The following is a 14,312-nucleotide window of genomic DNA, read 5'->3' as shown; positions in this document are numbered from 1 at the left end:
TCTTCTCCCCCACAAAAAAAGGTTGTATCAATGAGGTATGGAGCAGCATCTTGACTCCTGGGGAAGCACAGCTGAGGCTGAGCAGGCTGGAGCCTCCCCCTCATACCCCCTCCCCACTCTGCTGCAGTAACATCCATCCTAAGTTTCTGAGCCTCTTCTAATTTTGGAGGCCGTTAGCAAATCAGGCGCTGTTGCAGCCAAACGAGGCTGCCAATGTTTCCTTTAAAAGCTGCTTTCACTCCGAAGGACTCTTCTAGATGGTTTGCTTTTAATAGCAGGCTGCAGGGTGCAACGCCCAGCTCGTGGCCAGGGCTGTCTTTGGAGAGGGAAGGGACTGGGTGGCATTGGGACTGGGGACGTGCAGGACGTGCCCATCCATCGTGGGCCATGGCAATGCACACGATGCATCTCTTTCCTGGTTCAGAGCAGCAAAGATCCTCAGCCCCTTGCAGAGCTGATCCCACTGCAGCCCATTTCCTCTTTCCATCACCAGCTTGTGGGGAAGTCTTTATAGGAGAGGGGGACAGATACAGCCCCTAACCATGGTGATATCTCAGAGGAGAGGGAAAGGCCAGAGGAGCCATGGAGAAGCAGGAGGCAGTGAGGTCAGCACACTGGTAGGTGTGAGTGCTTTGAAAAACCCAATTGCTGCTTCAGTATAACCAGATTCAGGAAAATGAAGCTGAAGTGTGAAAAATGAAAGTGAAAAGATAGGAACCAACCCACGGCTATTTATTCTAAAAATACTGACCTAAATACTTAAGCGCACATATAAAAGTAGTTGTCTTTGCTGATTTCCTTTATGAGAGTCTCCCGGTTTGGTTATTATTTCGCTCAGAAACCAGAAGATGAGGATTTTTGGAGACATGAAGATTGTGCTCTAGCCTGGCACTCCAGAAGCCTTTTGCCCAAAGCTGTGTGCCCAAATGTCATATGAAAGCCCAGCTTTGAAATTCATGCATTAAGCTAACGAGGCCCTGTGGTGAGCAGCCCACACCTTTGCTGATCGGAATAGGAAAGGCTTTGGCTGGGTCTCATCCAATGGCTCTCGTGTTTCTCCATGGGTGGGATGATGGCAGTGGCCATGGGCATACTGTGGGCATGGCAGAGCCCCCAGAAGAAACTGGGGAGCAGAGGGAGGCACTGGAGCAGTGGCCTTGGCACAAAGCATCCCTCATCTTGTGGCATTGGCAGAGCTGGGCTGTTGTCACATCTGGGCTGTTGTCACATCTGGGCTGTTGTTGCAGGCAGTCAGCAGCCTCTGCCCACTCCGCACTCATCTGGAAGAGACCAGGGCCAGGATGTGGGGAGGCTGTGAGCAGCCCAAGTACTGAGCCTGCCTTCGTGCAAAACTCCCTGGGACCGGTGACACGACATGGCCAGCGCAGCAGGGACATCGCAGAGGAGCACCTGCCCTGCAGGCAGCCCTCTAACTAGGTATTTTGGGGTTCCCAAAAACACATCCCTGGAGGTGTCTGGGCCAAGCAGTGAGGTGGATGGTGAGGGAAGCCCAGGTGCAGGGGCCCAGGCAGCGCACGGGGACCCCTGCGCGGTCACAGCCCCCGATGCGGCACCGTGACCTGCTCTGCACGACCTTCCTGGGGAAGATTATGAAAGTGCATTACGTGTGGAGGCAAAACGGATGGAGGAGCGGGCAGGAGTGCTGGGTCAGCAAGTCGTGCAGGCTGGATGAGTGGTGAGTGCTCAGAGGGAGAAGGAAGAGACGTGCTGAAAACAGTAAAGGTAAAAGCTGGGCGGGGGGAAAGGTCCTGGGGGGAGAGCCAGGCACAGCGTTTCCATATGACAATGTGAAGGTGCAAGCCAGGAGAACATGGGCTTGATAAAATGGGTTGGTTTTGGGGTTTTTTTTCAGTTAGAAAAAGGGGTGTTCAGTGTCATGTGGGTGCAGGAAAGGGCTCCTTTTGGAGTGTGGTGTATGGCCTGGGGGCAAGGCTGTTCCGTACAGTATTCTGCAGACCAGGGGATGGATGAGCACCAGCCAGGTCTCCTCACTGCCTGCTGGGAAGCGAGGTGGCCATGCATGGCTGGGTGAGTGAGCAGAGCCAAAGCAAGCCCTCCAAGCAGCAAGAGCTTGGGAGGATGTTGCAGAGGTGAGTGTCCCTGAGGACATTGGCTCCAATGCAGACTGCTGACTGGAAAGCCTTTCCTATAGCCCTGAGGTCCCCCTTCCTCCCACAAAACTCCCAGGAGTGATGGAGGAAACCCTCGTGGGCAGCAGAGTCAGTTGGACCACAGCTCACCCTGCAGCAGCTTTTTACCTAAAATAAGGCTGCTAAAATAAGTACCCAAACTGTCACCGTGCTCGCAGCAGATTTACAGCTCCATGCACGCACCTGGCACTGGTCCACCCCGCTGTTGGGAGCACCCACGGGGCCAGTGGCAGCAGGGGGAAGGTCTGCTCCAAAACCCAAGGTCACCCTCCATCAGAGGTGCTCTGGCCCCGCTGCAGGTCACTGGAGGGGGTGGCTGGCTCAGGGCACTGCTGGCAGCACATATCAGGCAGAGACAGATGGAAGAGGTGACAGATAAGGGACTCAGCCTGGAGAAGAAACAGGAGAGATAGGACCCAAATGCTCTGCCCCAGTGGAGAGAGGAGGCTCAAAACCAGACCCAGCAGAGCTGGATTTAGATCCCGTAAGGCCGGCTGGGCGCCTGTTCCCTGCCTAAACCCCTCCTTGCCGAGGGCAGGGGGGTGAGGAAACCACTGATGAACTGCAGATACTTAGGCGGTGCAGTGGGGCTTCTGCTGGCTCCCAAGGCAGCTGAAAACTGCTGCCACCCCAGAGAGGCTGCAAGGCCTTCACTTGAGAATGGCTGGCATGGGGCACAGCTTGGAGGCTGTCCTGTGGGATGACTGAGAGAACTCCAAGACAGGCACCATCCCATTATCTGTAGGGTCTGCAGGCACACACAGCTCTGCTGGGACCCTCTTGGAGGGTCCCTGCAATGCCATTGCCATAGGAGACCAACAGGCAGCACTTCTCTGTAACTTCCTGAGGCATCCTGACTTTGTGCCAGTGCCCTGCTTGGCCCCACAGAGCTGCCACCAGAGCTCAGCCACAGGGAAGGAGCAGGGTCAGACACAGACAGCACCACATGGGAATGTCAGCAGCACTTCTGGGAGCCAGGCTGGGGTTGTCACCCTGCAGGACCACAGCCCCTGCAAGATGGTTTGCCTGGGAACAGGGTATTTCATTGCAAAATGTCCCTTGCAGGGAGGTGCAGGCTAGTGGCAAAGGAGGTGGGAACAAGGAGAAGCAGACTTGCCCAGAGCAGCTGGCACTGGCAAAGAGGTGACACTTTGTCAGGGTGACAGGGTAACCAATATCTGACATTTTGGGTTTTGCCTTTGCTCCATTCCTTAGGAGTCAAACCACGAAGCGTGAGTTTGGGGCTTGCAAGTCGTCTGTGCTCCTGAGACAGAGAAGTCCTGCTCCTCAGCTTTATCTCTGTCACTTTCTCCCTTTGTGCCTGCTACCTCTGTCTCCTCTGCAACAACAGGAACCCACAGAGTTAAAATCCCAGGAGCAGCAGCTATGGGAATGCAGCACAGTTTCCCAGCTTTCCCTGGGGACAGCCCAGGAGCCATGTCCCACATGGGTGCTCCTGCTCGGCACTTTGCAGTGCCTGCCTGCAGCCGAGGTTAGCGCAGGAATTGCGGGTGAGGAATTGGAGCTGCCATGCAGGGAGCTGCTGGGGAATAGCTGCCACGCTTTACATTCACAGCCCATCTATTTTGCAATAACTTCACCATGATGTTCCCACATAGACAAGCCTAAGCTAGCATAGATAATGAAATGGGTTAAAGGAGACAGGCGGAGGGAGAGGAGAGGAGCCAGCAACTGGTAGTAAATCAGGGAGAGAACAGGGTTGCTTTAAATTCAAGGTTTTGGTGGCAGGGCAAGTTTGGTTTGTGCCAAGAGGCATGGGGTTCAGAGGATGAAACACTGTTGGGGAAGACAATAGTGTCTCCTTGGTGGGGCCACCAACTTGTGTCACCCATCAAACCCCACCCTGCTCCTGTCATTCCCCTGTGCCTGCCCCATGGGCATCACTGGGATTAAGCACAGCCAAGGGCACCCATCCTGCATGGTAAGGGCTGGTCAGAGGATCCTGAAGGAGCTGCCAGCCTGGTAGGGCAGGCAGTGGGTTCTGCTCTGCAAGCAGAAGGTCCTGCAGGCCTTCATCAGCTCTTGGTCGGGGCCTGGGGAGACCCAACTGCTGAGACTCCCCCACCTTTGGCACGGGCTTCGAGGCAGTCCAAACAAGCTAATTAAATCCTGCTCTGCTTAATCAGAGCCATTGAGCACCAGTCAGAAGAAATTAATCCCGTGTTTTATTAGATACCGTTTGAAGTCGTGTTTGGCACCTCGTCCTCGGTTCTCATCTCCTTCTGGGGAAGGAAGAAGGACATCTGCGGGGAAGAGCGAGGGTGCAGCAGATGGCAGCAGGGATGATTCAGGGACTCGAGGAAGGAGCTGCGACTCCAGAGGCATCCCTTGGGTGGGAGGGGAGTGGGGGGGACGAGACACCTCTCCCTGCATCCCACAGCCTACCCCCTCCCCACGGCTGAGAGCCTGCGAGCCAGGCAGGCATCCCGAAAATACATGTTCCTCCGCATTGCATGCTAATGGCTCTGCTCGAGAGGTCCCACTGCAATTAAAGCACAAGGAGCATTAATATGCAACGTGGAGAGGCCACTCTTCCCACAGCTACTCCCTCCCAAACCTGTCCTTCCTGCTGCGCATCCCTGCCCACTGGGAGCCTGCCCACGGGGATCCCACAGCAGTCCCAGCGGAGCTGCTGGCAGTGTGCAGTAAATTTGAGCCTCTCCTTTGCTGTGCCCAGGGGATTCTGCCTTTTCCCCCTGGCACCTTCTCCTGCCTTCAGGCTCAGCAGAGCAAGATCTGTTGGGTACCCACCAGGTGGGTGCCATGCAATGCAGCCCTGGCATGGGGGACACCCTGACAGCTGGGAGAAATCCACAGGCAGGTGTTCAAAACAACCAGCTGGGTGATGGTTTGGGGGTTTTTTAATGACTATTGGTGCTTTAATTTCTGCAACCCCAGAAAAACTCCTGACAAAGAGAAAGTCTGGCCCAGTAAGGTAGCCCACAGGTCACCCTCCACACCTTGGGAGCTCTCGGTAGCCTTGGTACATCCTCCTGCAACTCGGCTAGATGAAGCTGCTGACTTTTGGGTGTGGGGATTTATTTTTTCCTAAATTTCCTGTCATAACTTGCGTTAAAACTTTGCAGAGCCACTTAATTGCGTTCTGTGGTGGTGATGATATGAAATTAGTCTCCCTTCTGATCTTTAGCTAAGTTGGTCCAAAGCACCAGCTTATAATTTGCTCTAATCACCGGGTCGCGGAAGATGTGCAGGCAGGGCCGGTGCCCGGTGAATTCACACGGGCTGGGAGTTTCCGCCCTTGCTGTGCCGGCATTTGGCAGCTGGCAGGTCGGGCTCTGCCACCCTGGGATGGCAATAATGATAATTTCTTTTGGTGCCACTTTGGGAAGTTCTTGATCAACTGCTCTTGGGTAATTTCCCCTAGAAAAGGTTGGGAACTACAGCTGTCCAGAGGAGAGGAGGGAAAGCCGAGGTGGTTTCCTGTCTTCCTTCTCAGGCTGCTCCCTCCTCTGAGCATCTCAGAACATTCTCCACTCCTGTGTGGAGACCTGAACCAGACTGCTGAAGGCACCTGGAGAGGCAGGGATCCTGTCTCCCGTCTCACTTCCCTAGGCTTGCTGCATGTCCCAGACTACTCCAGGGGCTGGGGAGAGGAAGTGGCTGGGTTTTGCCTGCTCACCTATCCCAGAAAAATCATAGAGTGAGAAGAAAAGAAGCTCCCGATGAACAGGAGCAGGGCAGGGCAATACTCTGGGCACAGAGAGGCCCTTTTGCTGCCGTGGGCACAGCGCCCATCATTCCAGTGGCATTAGTGCTTTCCACCTCCACGCAGGAGGTACAGGATATCATGGTATTATTTTTAACCAGGGATATTTAGTGAACTTCTCACGTGCTGCTGGAGGGTCAGATTTATCCCATAGCCTCAGTCCCAGGGGACACTCCCAGTTATTTTTGAAGCCATCAGAGGAGCAGAGGGATGCAAAGGCTCAGGAGACACGAAGTCTGTGGTTTGTCTGGCCTGTCCCTCCGGTCTGTGCCACACAGGCGTGCGTGGAGCAGAGCCCCACACTCCTACATCGCCATCCCCGCCGTCACCCCGGCCCCCCACCACAAACCCCAAAACCCGGGCGAAGCCCCAGGTTTTCCTTTTCTCCTGAGACAATCTCGGACGCCTTCAAGTTTTGAGCCTTTTCGACCTACCGCATTGCAAGACTTTCTTCTTCCCCCCGCCCCAGTTCAATTTAAACCTCAGTTTAAACCGTGAAGCGAGTTTGGCCCTGCTCAGACAGGTCCCGGTGGCCGTGAACATTCCCAGGGGCGCCGCAGCGCTGCCGCCGCCGCGGGAATCCCTCCCAGGCCCGCGGCTCCCCTCACGCCGCCCCGGGAATCCCTCCCAGGCCCGCGGCTCCCCTCACGCCGCCCCGGGAATCCCTCCCAGGCCCGCGGCTCCCCTCACGCCGCCCCGAGCCCCGCGGGGCCCGCACGGAGCGCAGGGCCCCGCTCGCAGCCGGCATCCCCCGTGTCTCACGGCTACCCTCCCCGTTCCAGCAGCGGGGAACTCGGCGCACAACCCCAGCCAAGCGCGCAGCCGCCGGCCCGGCTGGTTTTTGTTCAGCCACTCACTCCGGAGCTAGAGGTGAGGCCAGGGCAGGGGGAACGAGCTGTTGGAAGCCTTTATTTTTGTGCTGCTCCAACATCTGTCCCCACCGGCACCGCCACCCGAGGCCGGCACTGATGGTTAGTTTGGTGGGCTCCTGCAGAAACAGATGTTGGTGGGGAGAGGGATGCAAAGCCCTGACTCCTGAATGAGAGGTGCCCCGGGACACAAGCGTGGCCTTGCCCAAGCCCCCGGAGAGAGGCGGAGGGGCTCCCCACACCCACACCGCGACCCCCACCCAGCCCGGAGGGGGTGGCTTTCCCCGCCTGTTTTTTAGAGCGGCCAAGCGAACAAGACCCGTGACCGGAGCTCGCGGCCAGGACAGGCTGGCCCCGGGCTCCGCTCAGCCGGGCGCGCCTGGCCCCGAGGTGACCGCCGGCAGCCCGGGGCTGGGGTGCGCGGAGCCGGGCGGGACCCGCCGGGGTCGGTCCGGAGGAGCAAAGGCGGCGTGCCCAGCCCTTCGGCGGCGTGCCCAGCCCTTCGGCCGCCTCCCTTCTTCCTTCTCTCTGTCCCTGCCTCCCGCCGGGTCCGTCCCGCCCGGCCCCGGCGGGTCCCGCCCGGCGCCGCGGAGCGGCAGCGCCCGCCCGGCCGCACCGCCGCTCCCCGCGCCCCCCCGGCGGGCGGTTTCAAGTCCCCCCGTCCGAGGCCTCGGCGTTGCCGGCCAATCAGCGCGCGCTGCGCGCCGCGGCCCGCCGCCTTAAAGGGCCCGTGCGCCGCGCGGCGCTGGGGGAGCGGCGCCGCCCGCGGGCCGAGCCGGGCGCGCGCTAGGACCGCGCGCCGCCGCCGCCCGCCCTGCCTGGCCGCCGCGGGAGGCCGCCCGCCGCCTCCGGAGAGGGGCGTGGCGCGGGGAGGCCCCGCCCCAGCCGGGCGGTGATTGGCGGCAGCGGGCGCCCGTCGGCGGCGGGGGCGGCGCCCGGCGCGGCCACGTTCGGGTGCGCGGCCAGCGGCGCGTTGGGCGCAGCGAGCGGCGGCGGGCGCGGGGCGATGGGGGCGCGGCGGCGGCCGGCGCTCTGACAGCCCCCGGCGCTCCCTCGGCGGTGGGCCCAGCGGCTCCGGCGGCAGCGGCGGGTCTCGGCGGCCGCCCCCCTCCTCCTCGGCGCGGACCATGTTCGCCAAAGGGAAGGGCTCGGCGGTGCCCTCGGACGGGCAGGCGCGGGAGAAGTAAGAGCGGCGGCGGCGGCGGCGGGGGGAGCGGGGCGGCGGTGGCGGCGGGCGGCTTTGTGCGGGGCGGGAGCGGGGCGCCTCCTCCTCTGAGCCGCCGCTCGGCTGTTGCAGGCTGGCGCTGTACGTCTACGAGTACCTGCTGCACGTCGGCGCCCAGAAGTCTGCGCAGACCTTCCTGTCCGAGGTGAGCCCCGCCGCCCCCCGCGCCCTTTGTGCGCCGCCGCACGCCCGCCCTCCATCTTGCGCGGGGCGGCGGCGGCGCCGGGGGGTCGCCGCGCGTGGGGGCCCACGCCCACCCGCGACCACCCCCCACCCGCACCGCCCCCCCTCCCAACCCACCCCCCCGCCTTCCTCTCGCCCGCAGATCCGGTGGGAGAAGAACATCACGCTGGGCGAGCCCCCCGGCTTCCTGCACTCCTGGTGGTGGTAAGTGCGGGGGTGTCCCGTCGCGGGTGGGAGCAGCCCCCCGGGGGTGGGGGGGTGCCCGCCGGTGGCGCGGGGCCCCGCGGGGTGCAGCCCCGGTAGTGGCGTGAGTCAGCAGCGGCGGCGAGTCCCGAACCGCCCCGGCTCCCGCTCCCCGCGGGGCGTCGAGGCGCGGCGGAGCCACCCCCGGCCCCGCGGGAGCGGCGGGCAGGGCTCCCGCTGGAGAGCTGCCGGGCCAGCCGCAGGCACCGGGCCGTGCCGGTGCCGCTGGGGCGCCCAGGGGAGCCGGGCTGGGCGGCTGCGAGGCTGGGAGAACTCCCTGAAGTCTCACGGGGGTTATCCCTTCAAGGTGTTGCCTCTTAAAGGCTACTTTGGCTTCCTTGAGCAGCCGGCATCCCCGCTGCTGGCGGCCAGGTCGGAGCAGTGTGACGCTGGGATGCGCAGCTGGATCCAGCTGTGGTCCCATCCCAGCCGTGCGCCCCGTGGGTGGGAAGCCGCTCACCTGCGCTGACCCGGCTGCCCGATCCCTGATGAGTAACTGCTCTTCCCCTGTCTCTCCCTGCCGTGCAGCGTGTTTTGGGACCTGTACTGCGCAGCTCCCGAAAGGCGAGACACTTGTGAACATTCGAGTGAAGCCAAAGCCTTTCATGACTACGTGAGTAACAAGTTTCTGATCCTCGCGGTAATTACGGCGTTGGGGAGCTCCGGCGCACCGAGAGCCAACCTAACGTAACCAACTGGCAAAAAGCGTGGGGTTTTTTTAACCAGCAATGTTCTGATTTGACTGAACTGTATTTCATAATGTTGCAATTATGTAAATGAGCTCAGATACTTATCTTAAGCACTTAAAGGCATTCGGGCTAGTGGTAGAATTAAGAAGTTTTGCATAGCAATGGACAACAAAGATTTTATAGGGGGTCGGTGGTGAGATATTTCATGTTGAGGACACTGTGATGGTGAGATGTTTCATGCTGAGGACACCTCCAAGGGTGGGCGGGAGTTGGATTTTGGTGGGGAGGAGAAGGGGGAATTCCCCAAACCACTGCTGAATGCCCCAGTTAGTATCTTCTTGCCTTTGGGAAGGCTGAGGACTTCCTTGGATTCCTGAGTCCTCCCTTGATCCCAGCAAGGGAGAAGTGTTGTTTTGCTGAAGCCGGTGTTGCAGACCCCCGTTGGTCGGTCGTTGCGTGCCTTGGCTCTCCATGGTTTGGGTTGCTCTCCACAGAGGTGGCAGCATGACCCAGGGATGGATGGTGCTTCTGGGGTGGCATGCTTGATTCTGAGGTGTCTCCTAGAGAACCCCTCTTGGCAAGGGTGCATGGCATGTCTGCCCAAGTGGGTGACGGGTGGGCTGCCCGCTCCCGTCCCGCACGTGGTGCCCGTTTCCGCAGCGTTGGGAGGAATTTGCATCAAAGGATTAGTCACCTGGCTGCGGGCTTGGACCCCAGTCAAGTGCATTTAAACCTTGTAGCAGGAGCTGGTTTTGTCTGCTCCGGGGAGACTATGGCATGGAAACCATTTTTCCTCCCTTCCCAAGTTTCTCGTTGCCTCAACATGCCACGCTTGGGATGTGTGAGGGTTTGCTGGCGAGCAGCGCTGGGCGAGTGTCTCGAGGACCTCCACGGCCTCTCACACGCCGTGTCCTCTCACACGCTGGACACAGCGGTCGCCCTGGGGCACGGGCAGTGACCAAGAGTCTTGGCTGAGTGCTGAGCTGCCTCTTGTCTCTTCCCACCCCACTGGGTCATGGGAGAACTGTGTCTGGGTATTTGCTAGGTAGAGTTTGTCTGTCCATCCCTGCGGCCACTGTCTGCATTGCTTGTTTTCGCTGGGTCGGATTAGGATGGTGAACTCCTGAACCAAGGGTCAGAGCTGACAACCAGCAGCATGTCTACAAGTTGTTGGCTTCTGCTCGCTTTCTGGATGTTTTGGGGCAAATTGTGGGGATTTTGGGAGCCCAGATAGGACAGCAGGTTCATCAGGAGCAAGGCAAAGGTAGATCTTAGGGCAGCAGAGCCACAGGTGAAGATGACATTAGCAAGCAAGACATAGTGATGCTCCATCCACAGCAGCCTCCTCGTCATGTCTGAGGATTTAGTGTATTTAGAGAAATTAATCTTTTTTTAGCTTGGTAATAATTCTAACAATAGGCCTGAGTGCATTAGATGATTCGCATAAACTTCTTTAATACACGTTGCTTTAAGCTTACAGTAAATAGACACAATCCTGATTGTTTTTAATTCTCGGTGTAACGCAGTTTTGTAACAGCCCCCAAGTGCTTTACGTTCTGGGTAACTCCTAAGAAGATTTTCATTCCCCTGTGCTTTGGCTTGGTGGCACTGGGCTGGTTTCCCCAGGCATGTTTTGGCCCCAAGACAGGGCTCGTGCTTCTCTGTGGCGTGGCTGGTGACGGATGCTCACGGTACAGTCCCTCTCTGCCGAGTGCTTTCCTGGCACAGCGTGTACTTTACAGGGCGAGGGACCTACCTGGCCAAAACTTAAATATTGACCAAAGAACCAAACGATAACCGTGGGAGTGTGAATGGAGCCTTGTTTCTCTCCAGCTTCCGGGGCAGCCTGCTGGTACCGGTGAGATCGGTGGGCATTGTCAAACATCAAACCCAGCAACCCATCAGTGGTGCATGGCAGCTAAAACAGGATGTGAGCCCCAAATGGGGCTGGATCAGTGAGTCATGAATTGCTTTGTGTGGTGGTTGTGGTTAAAAATATCCCAGTCTTAAGTCTTGCCCCAGGTTGGTAGAACATTGTATTTACACTTGGCCAGCAACGGGCAAACCCTGTGTGTCCTGCTTGGTGTTTGCCCAAAATACGGTGTGTGTTAACCCAGAGGCTGTGCTACTGTAAGGACAGAAGGAGGGGATGCTTTGGGAGCTTGGCATGTCACCTTCCAGAGCCAGCACCAGAGGGTTTCTTGCCTAGGAGACAAATCTTTGGGAAGGAGGAGCAGTTCCCCTCATTAACAGGGTGCTAATGGTGGGATTTGCAGGATGTGTCATTTCCACTTCATTTTCCAGCTTCACTGTATGAAAACTATTAGGAGCAGCAGGACAAATTGCCAATTCCCCTCTCCAGTCTTGAGTATTTAAATCTTCATCCAGAAATTAAAGTAAGGAGAAATCCCACTGCTCTTTTTTTTGAGGGGACCCTTGAAAATTGTGGGGTCTTGTGAGCTCTTAGAAATACTTTTTACCTTTCCCCTAAGGTTTTTCTCCCAAGCTGGTACAAAAGCCTGCTGGGACTTTGTAGAAAGGTACTTGTTGGGAGAAGAATGATGGGTGTAGGTATTGACCTGGCACAGGCAGGAGGAATGCTGCTCTGCTCAACTCTTCCATCTCTGGCAGGTCTGTCTGTGTTCACACAACTATCGAGTTGTGTTGGTTGGAGGGTTGTTAGTCATCCTCTTCCACCTGTACCCAAAGAGTTTATCCAAGGTAACAGCCCCATGAGCACTCACCAACTCCTAAAACTCAACCCGTAGCCACTGATTTTGGGCTCCTCCAAGCCCCATGGCGAGCACGCCACGTTCCGGCACGCTCCTGGAGCTGGCGGGCTTGCAACGGGATCGCTCGTCATGACAGGGGATTTCAGCCGCCGCGTTATCTGGGAATTGGCTGATGGCTGGTCGCAGTTGAGCATTTCAACGCCGTGAAAGCCAATACAATTTGAGTTAGCGGTGATGACTGCCAGTTTAAATACCGCAGTGAATTTCTGTCAAAGAGCTAATACATAGAAAGGGGAATTGCAGAAAACTTGATCACCAGAACCACTTCAGTCGATTTTGGCCTCAAGCTACAGAAAATGAACTTAAATCTAGTTGACTGTTGCTGCGTACTTTTTTGTGGTATTGCTCTGTCTGCACAGCCAGCTCATGTCAACATGCAGGAGAGAAAACTCAGGGTAGCCTTTAGGTGATGAAGACTTTGACTTGATCATTGCCTTCTTCTGTTGCCCCCAGCTTCCTCCTGAGAAGAGCCTGTACTTGGAAGCGTTTGGGAGCTTCCTTTGCAGCACAAGAACTGCGGAGCTGTGGCTTCAACTTGCCATTAACACAAAGCATTGATTTATTTGTTTTTGTTTTTAACTTTGGAAAGCTGCTGCAGTTCTTTCTAACTTGGATCTGGAAGGATGCTCTGCAGCAGCAGAGGTGGTTGCTGCTGGAAGTGCAGTGGTTGGTTTGGGAAGAGATGGTGTGTTTGGGGCTCCCGTCTTCCTGTCTTGGTTGGGGACAACCAGGGGTCCTTCTTCTTCCCCCATCTGAAACAGTTCCCCTTAGATTGAGATCTTGGGGATTTCGGATGGATGGATGGATGGGTGGATGGATGGATGGGTGGATGGATGGATGGATGGATGGATGGATGGATGATTAAGGCATGCTGAAGTTAGTGTGCTCAGTGGGAACAAAGTGAAGCCCAAGAGGCTGGAAGGCCTTCAGCCTGCTGGCTGTACTGACTGGAGGTGTCCTAGGGATGGTTCTTTTATGCTGAATCTGCCAATCACACCCCATCCAGGTGTGGGACAGGCACCTCATCCCAGTGTCAGTGCCTGGGTGTTCTTGGGCTGCGGGGGAGCACCATCTGCTCCCTGGGGTCTGTGTGGCCAGCTCATGGCATGGTGCCCTGGCAGGTGACATGGCCTTGTGGGACCTCTGGGAAGGGATGCTCTTTGTGGATGAAGGGTTTGGTGTGACTGTGTCCTCTCCCATGCCAGGCTCTCTTCTTGTTCCAGGACCAGTGAAGGTTGCAAGACGTTGTTCAAGGCACCCATGGCTGTGAGGGTGGGAGCAGCAGGTGTGAGAGTGCTGATCCATGAGTACCTCTGTGGTGGTGCTCCATGGGAGCTTCTCCTGTTGTGTGCAGCCAGTGCATTGAAAACATCTTGTGTAGAAGAGGTGTTTCTGGGGCAGGTTTAGTGCAGCAAAGGGCCAGGGGTTGGGAACAGCTTTGTGTGGTCTCTGTGAGCCCCCTCAGGCATTGCCTGAGCCCTGGGCACGTGGCTCAACAGTGGCACACAGGGCTCTGTCCTGTTTCCATGTGGGACTGCGCTCCATCTGGGCTTCATCCAGCTCCACTCTGCAGGGACAAGGTTCCCTGGTAGGTAACCAGAGAGAGGAGTTTCCTTCAGGAGTGGCAGGCTGCCAGGAGCAGCTGCAAAACTCCACATCACTTCAAAAAAAAAAAAATTGCAACAAAAATAAATAAATCCAGATATTCCCTCTCCTGGCAACGCTGAGCTCGGCCTTCCCTCCCAGTTTAGGGTACTGGTGAGCCTGGGTGTTCTTTAAAGCCTGCTCTTGCTGGAGTACCATGCAAGGATGGATTAGTTTAATGTTATATTTTAAACAAATGACAGAGCAACCTCTGCTGCCACACTTCTGCTGTCCAGCAGCAGGACCAGGCCATTTCAGAGCAGCACCTTTCCACGGGTGATGCTCGTGGAGAAGGCTCCATTGTGAAACCGGAGGTCAGAGCCCAAAGCTTATGTCTTAGTCTTTGACTGGGGAGCCTAAATATTTATCCTGTTCTGTCCCTAATGAAAACAAATTGTCAACAGTTGTTCAGTAACTGACTAAATTAAAATCTGTAATTAGTCAATTAGATTAAAGAGTTGGCACAACCTGATTGTATCATGCTGGTTAGGTTATTAAGAGAAAGGGTGTGATTTTTAATTACTGAATGCTAATTTTGACGGTTTCAAATAGAAACAGACGTTCCCCCCCTCCACCCCACCCCGAATGCCTCTGCAAAAGTAAGGCAGGGGATGGATTTTATATCAACAAATGGTGCAAACACGCAAAGTTTCTCTGGCTCCGGTCCGGGTGGGGGTTCTCCAAAAAAGCCGGGAGCGGGACGGGAGGAGAGGAAGGATTTCTTCAGCCCTGCCTGAGGATGGGAGGG

At 57.1% G+C, this 14,312-nt stretch overlaps 1 protein-coding gene across 8 annotated transcripts in view; it reads left to right on the top strand.

Annotated features, from left to right (window-relative positions):
- SSBP3 (single stranded DNA binding protein 3) overlaps window positions 1-14,312 on the top strand; it is a 68,047-nt gene that overhangs the window by 5,329 nt on the left and 48,406 nt on the right. For 4 of the 8 annotated variants that reach the window (XM_086842245.1, XM_086842244.1, XM_086842249.1 and 1 more), the window contains exons 1-4: window positions 7,788-7,971; window positions 8,086-8,158; window positions 8,339-8,400; window positions 8,968-9,052. In XM_086842245.1, coding sequence (XP_086698371.1) covers window positions 7,916-7,971; window positions 8,086-8,158; window positions 8,339-8,400; window positions 8,968-9,052 — 276 coding nt within the window. In that variant the 5' untranslated portion in view covers window positions 7,788-7,915. Of the gene's footprint in view, window positions 1-7,751; window positions 7,972-8,085; window positions 8,159-8,338; window positions 8,401-8,967; window positions 9,053-14,312 lie in introns of those variants that run through there. The other 4 variants (XM_086842243.1, XM_086842242.1, XM_086842246.1 and 1 more) reach the window with 2 other exon arrangements.

This window comes from Cyanistes caeruleus, chromosome 9 (assembly GCF_971803275.1).
Source record: "Cyanistes caeruleus chromosome 9, bCyaCae1.hap1.1, whole genome shotgun sequence".
NCBI classification, from domain to species: Eukaryota; Metazoa; Chordata; class Aves; order Passeriformes; family Paridae; genus Cyanistes; species Cyanistes caeruleus.
This window is presented reverse-complemented; position numbering and strand designations above follow the sequence as displayed.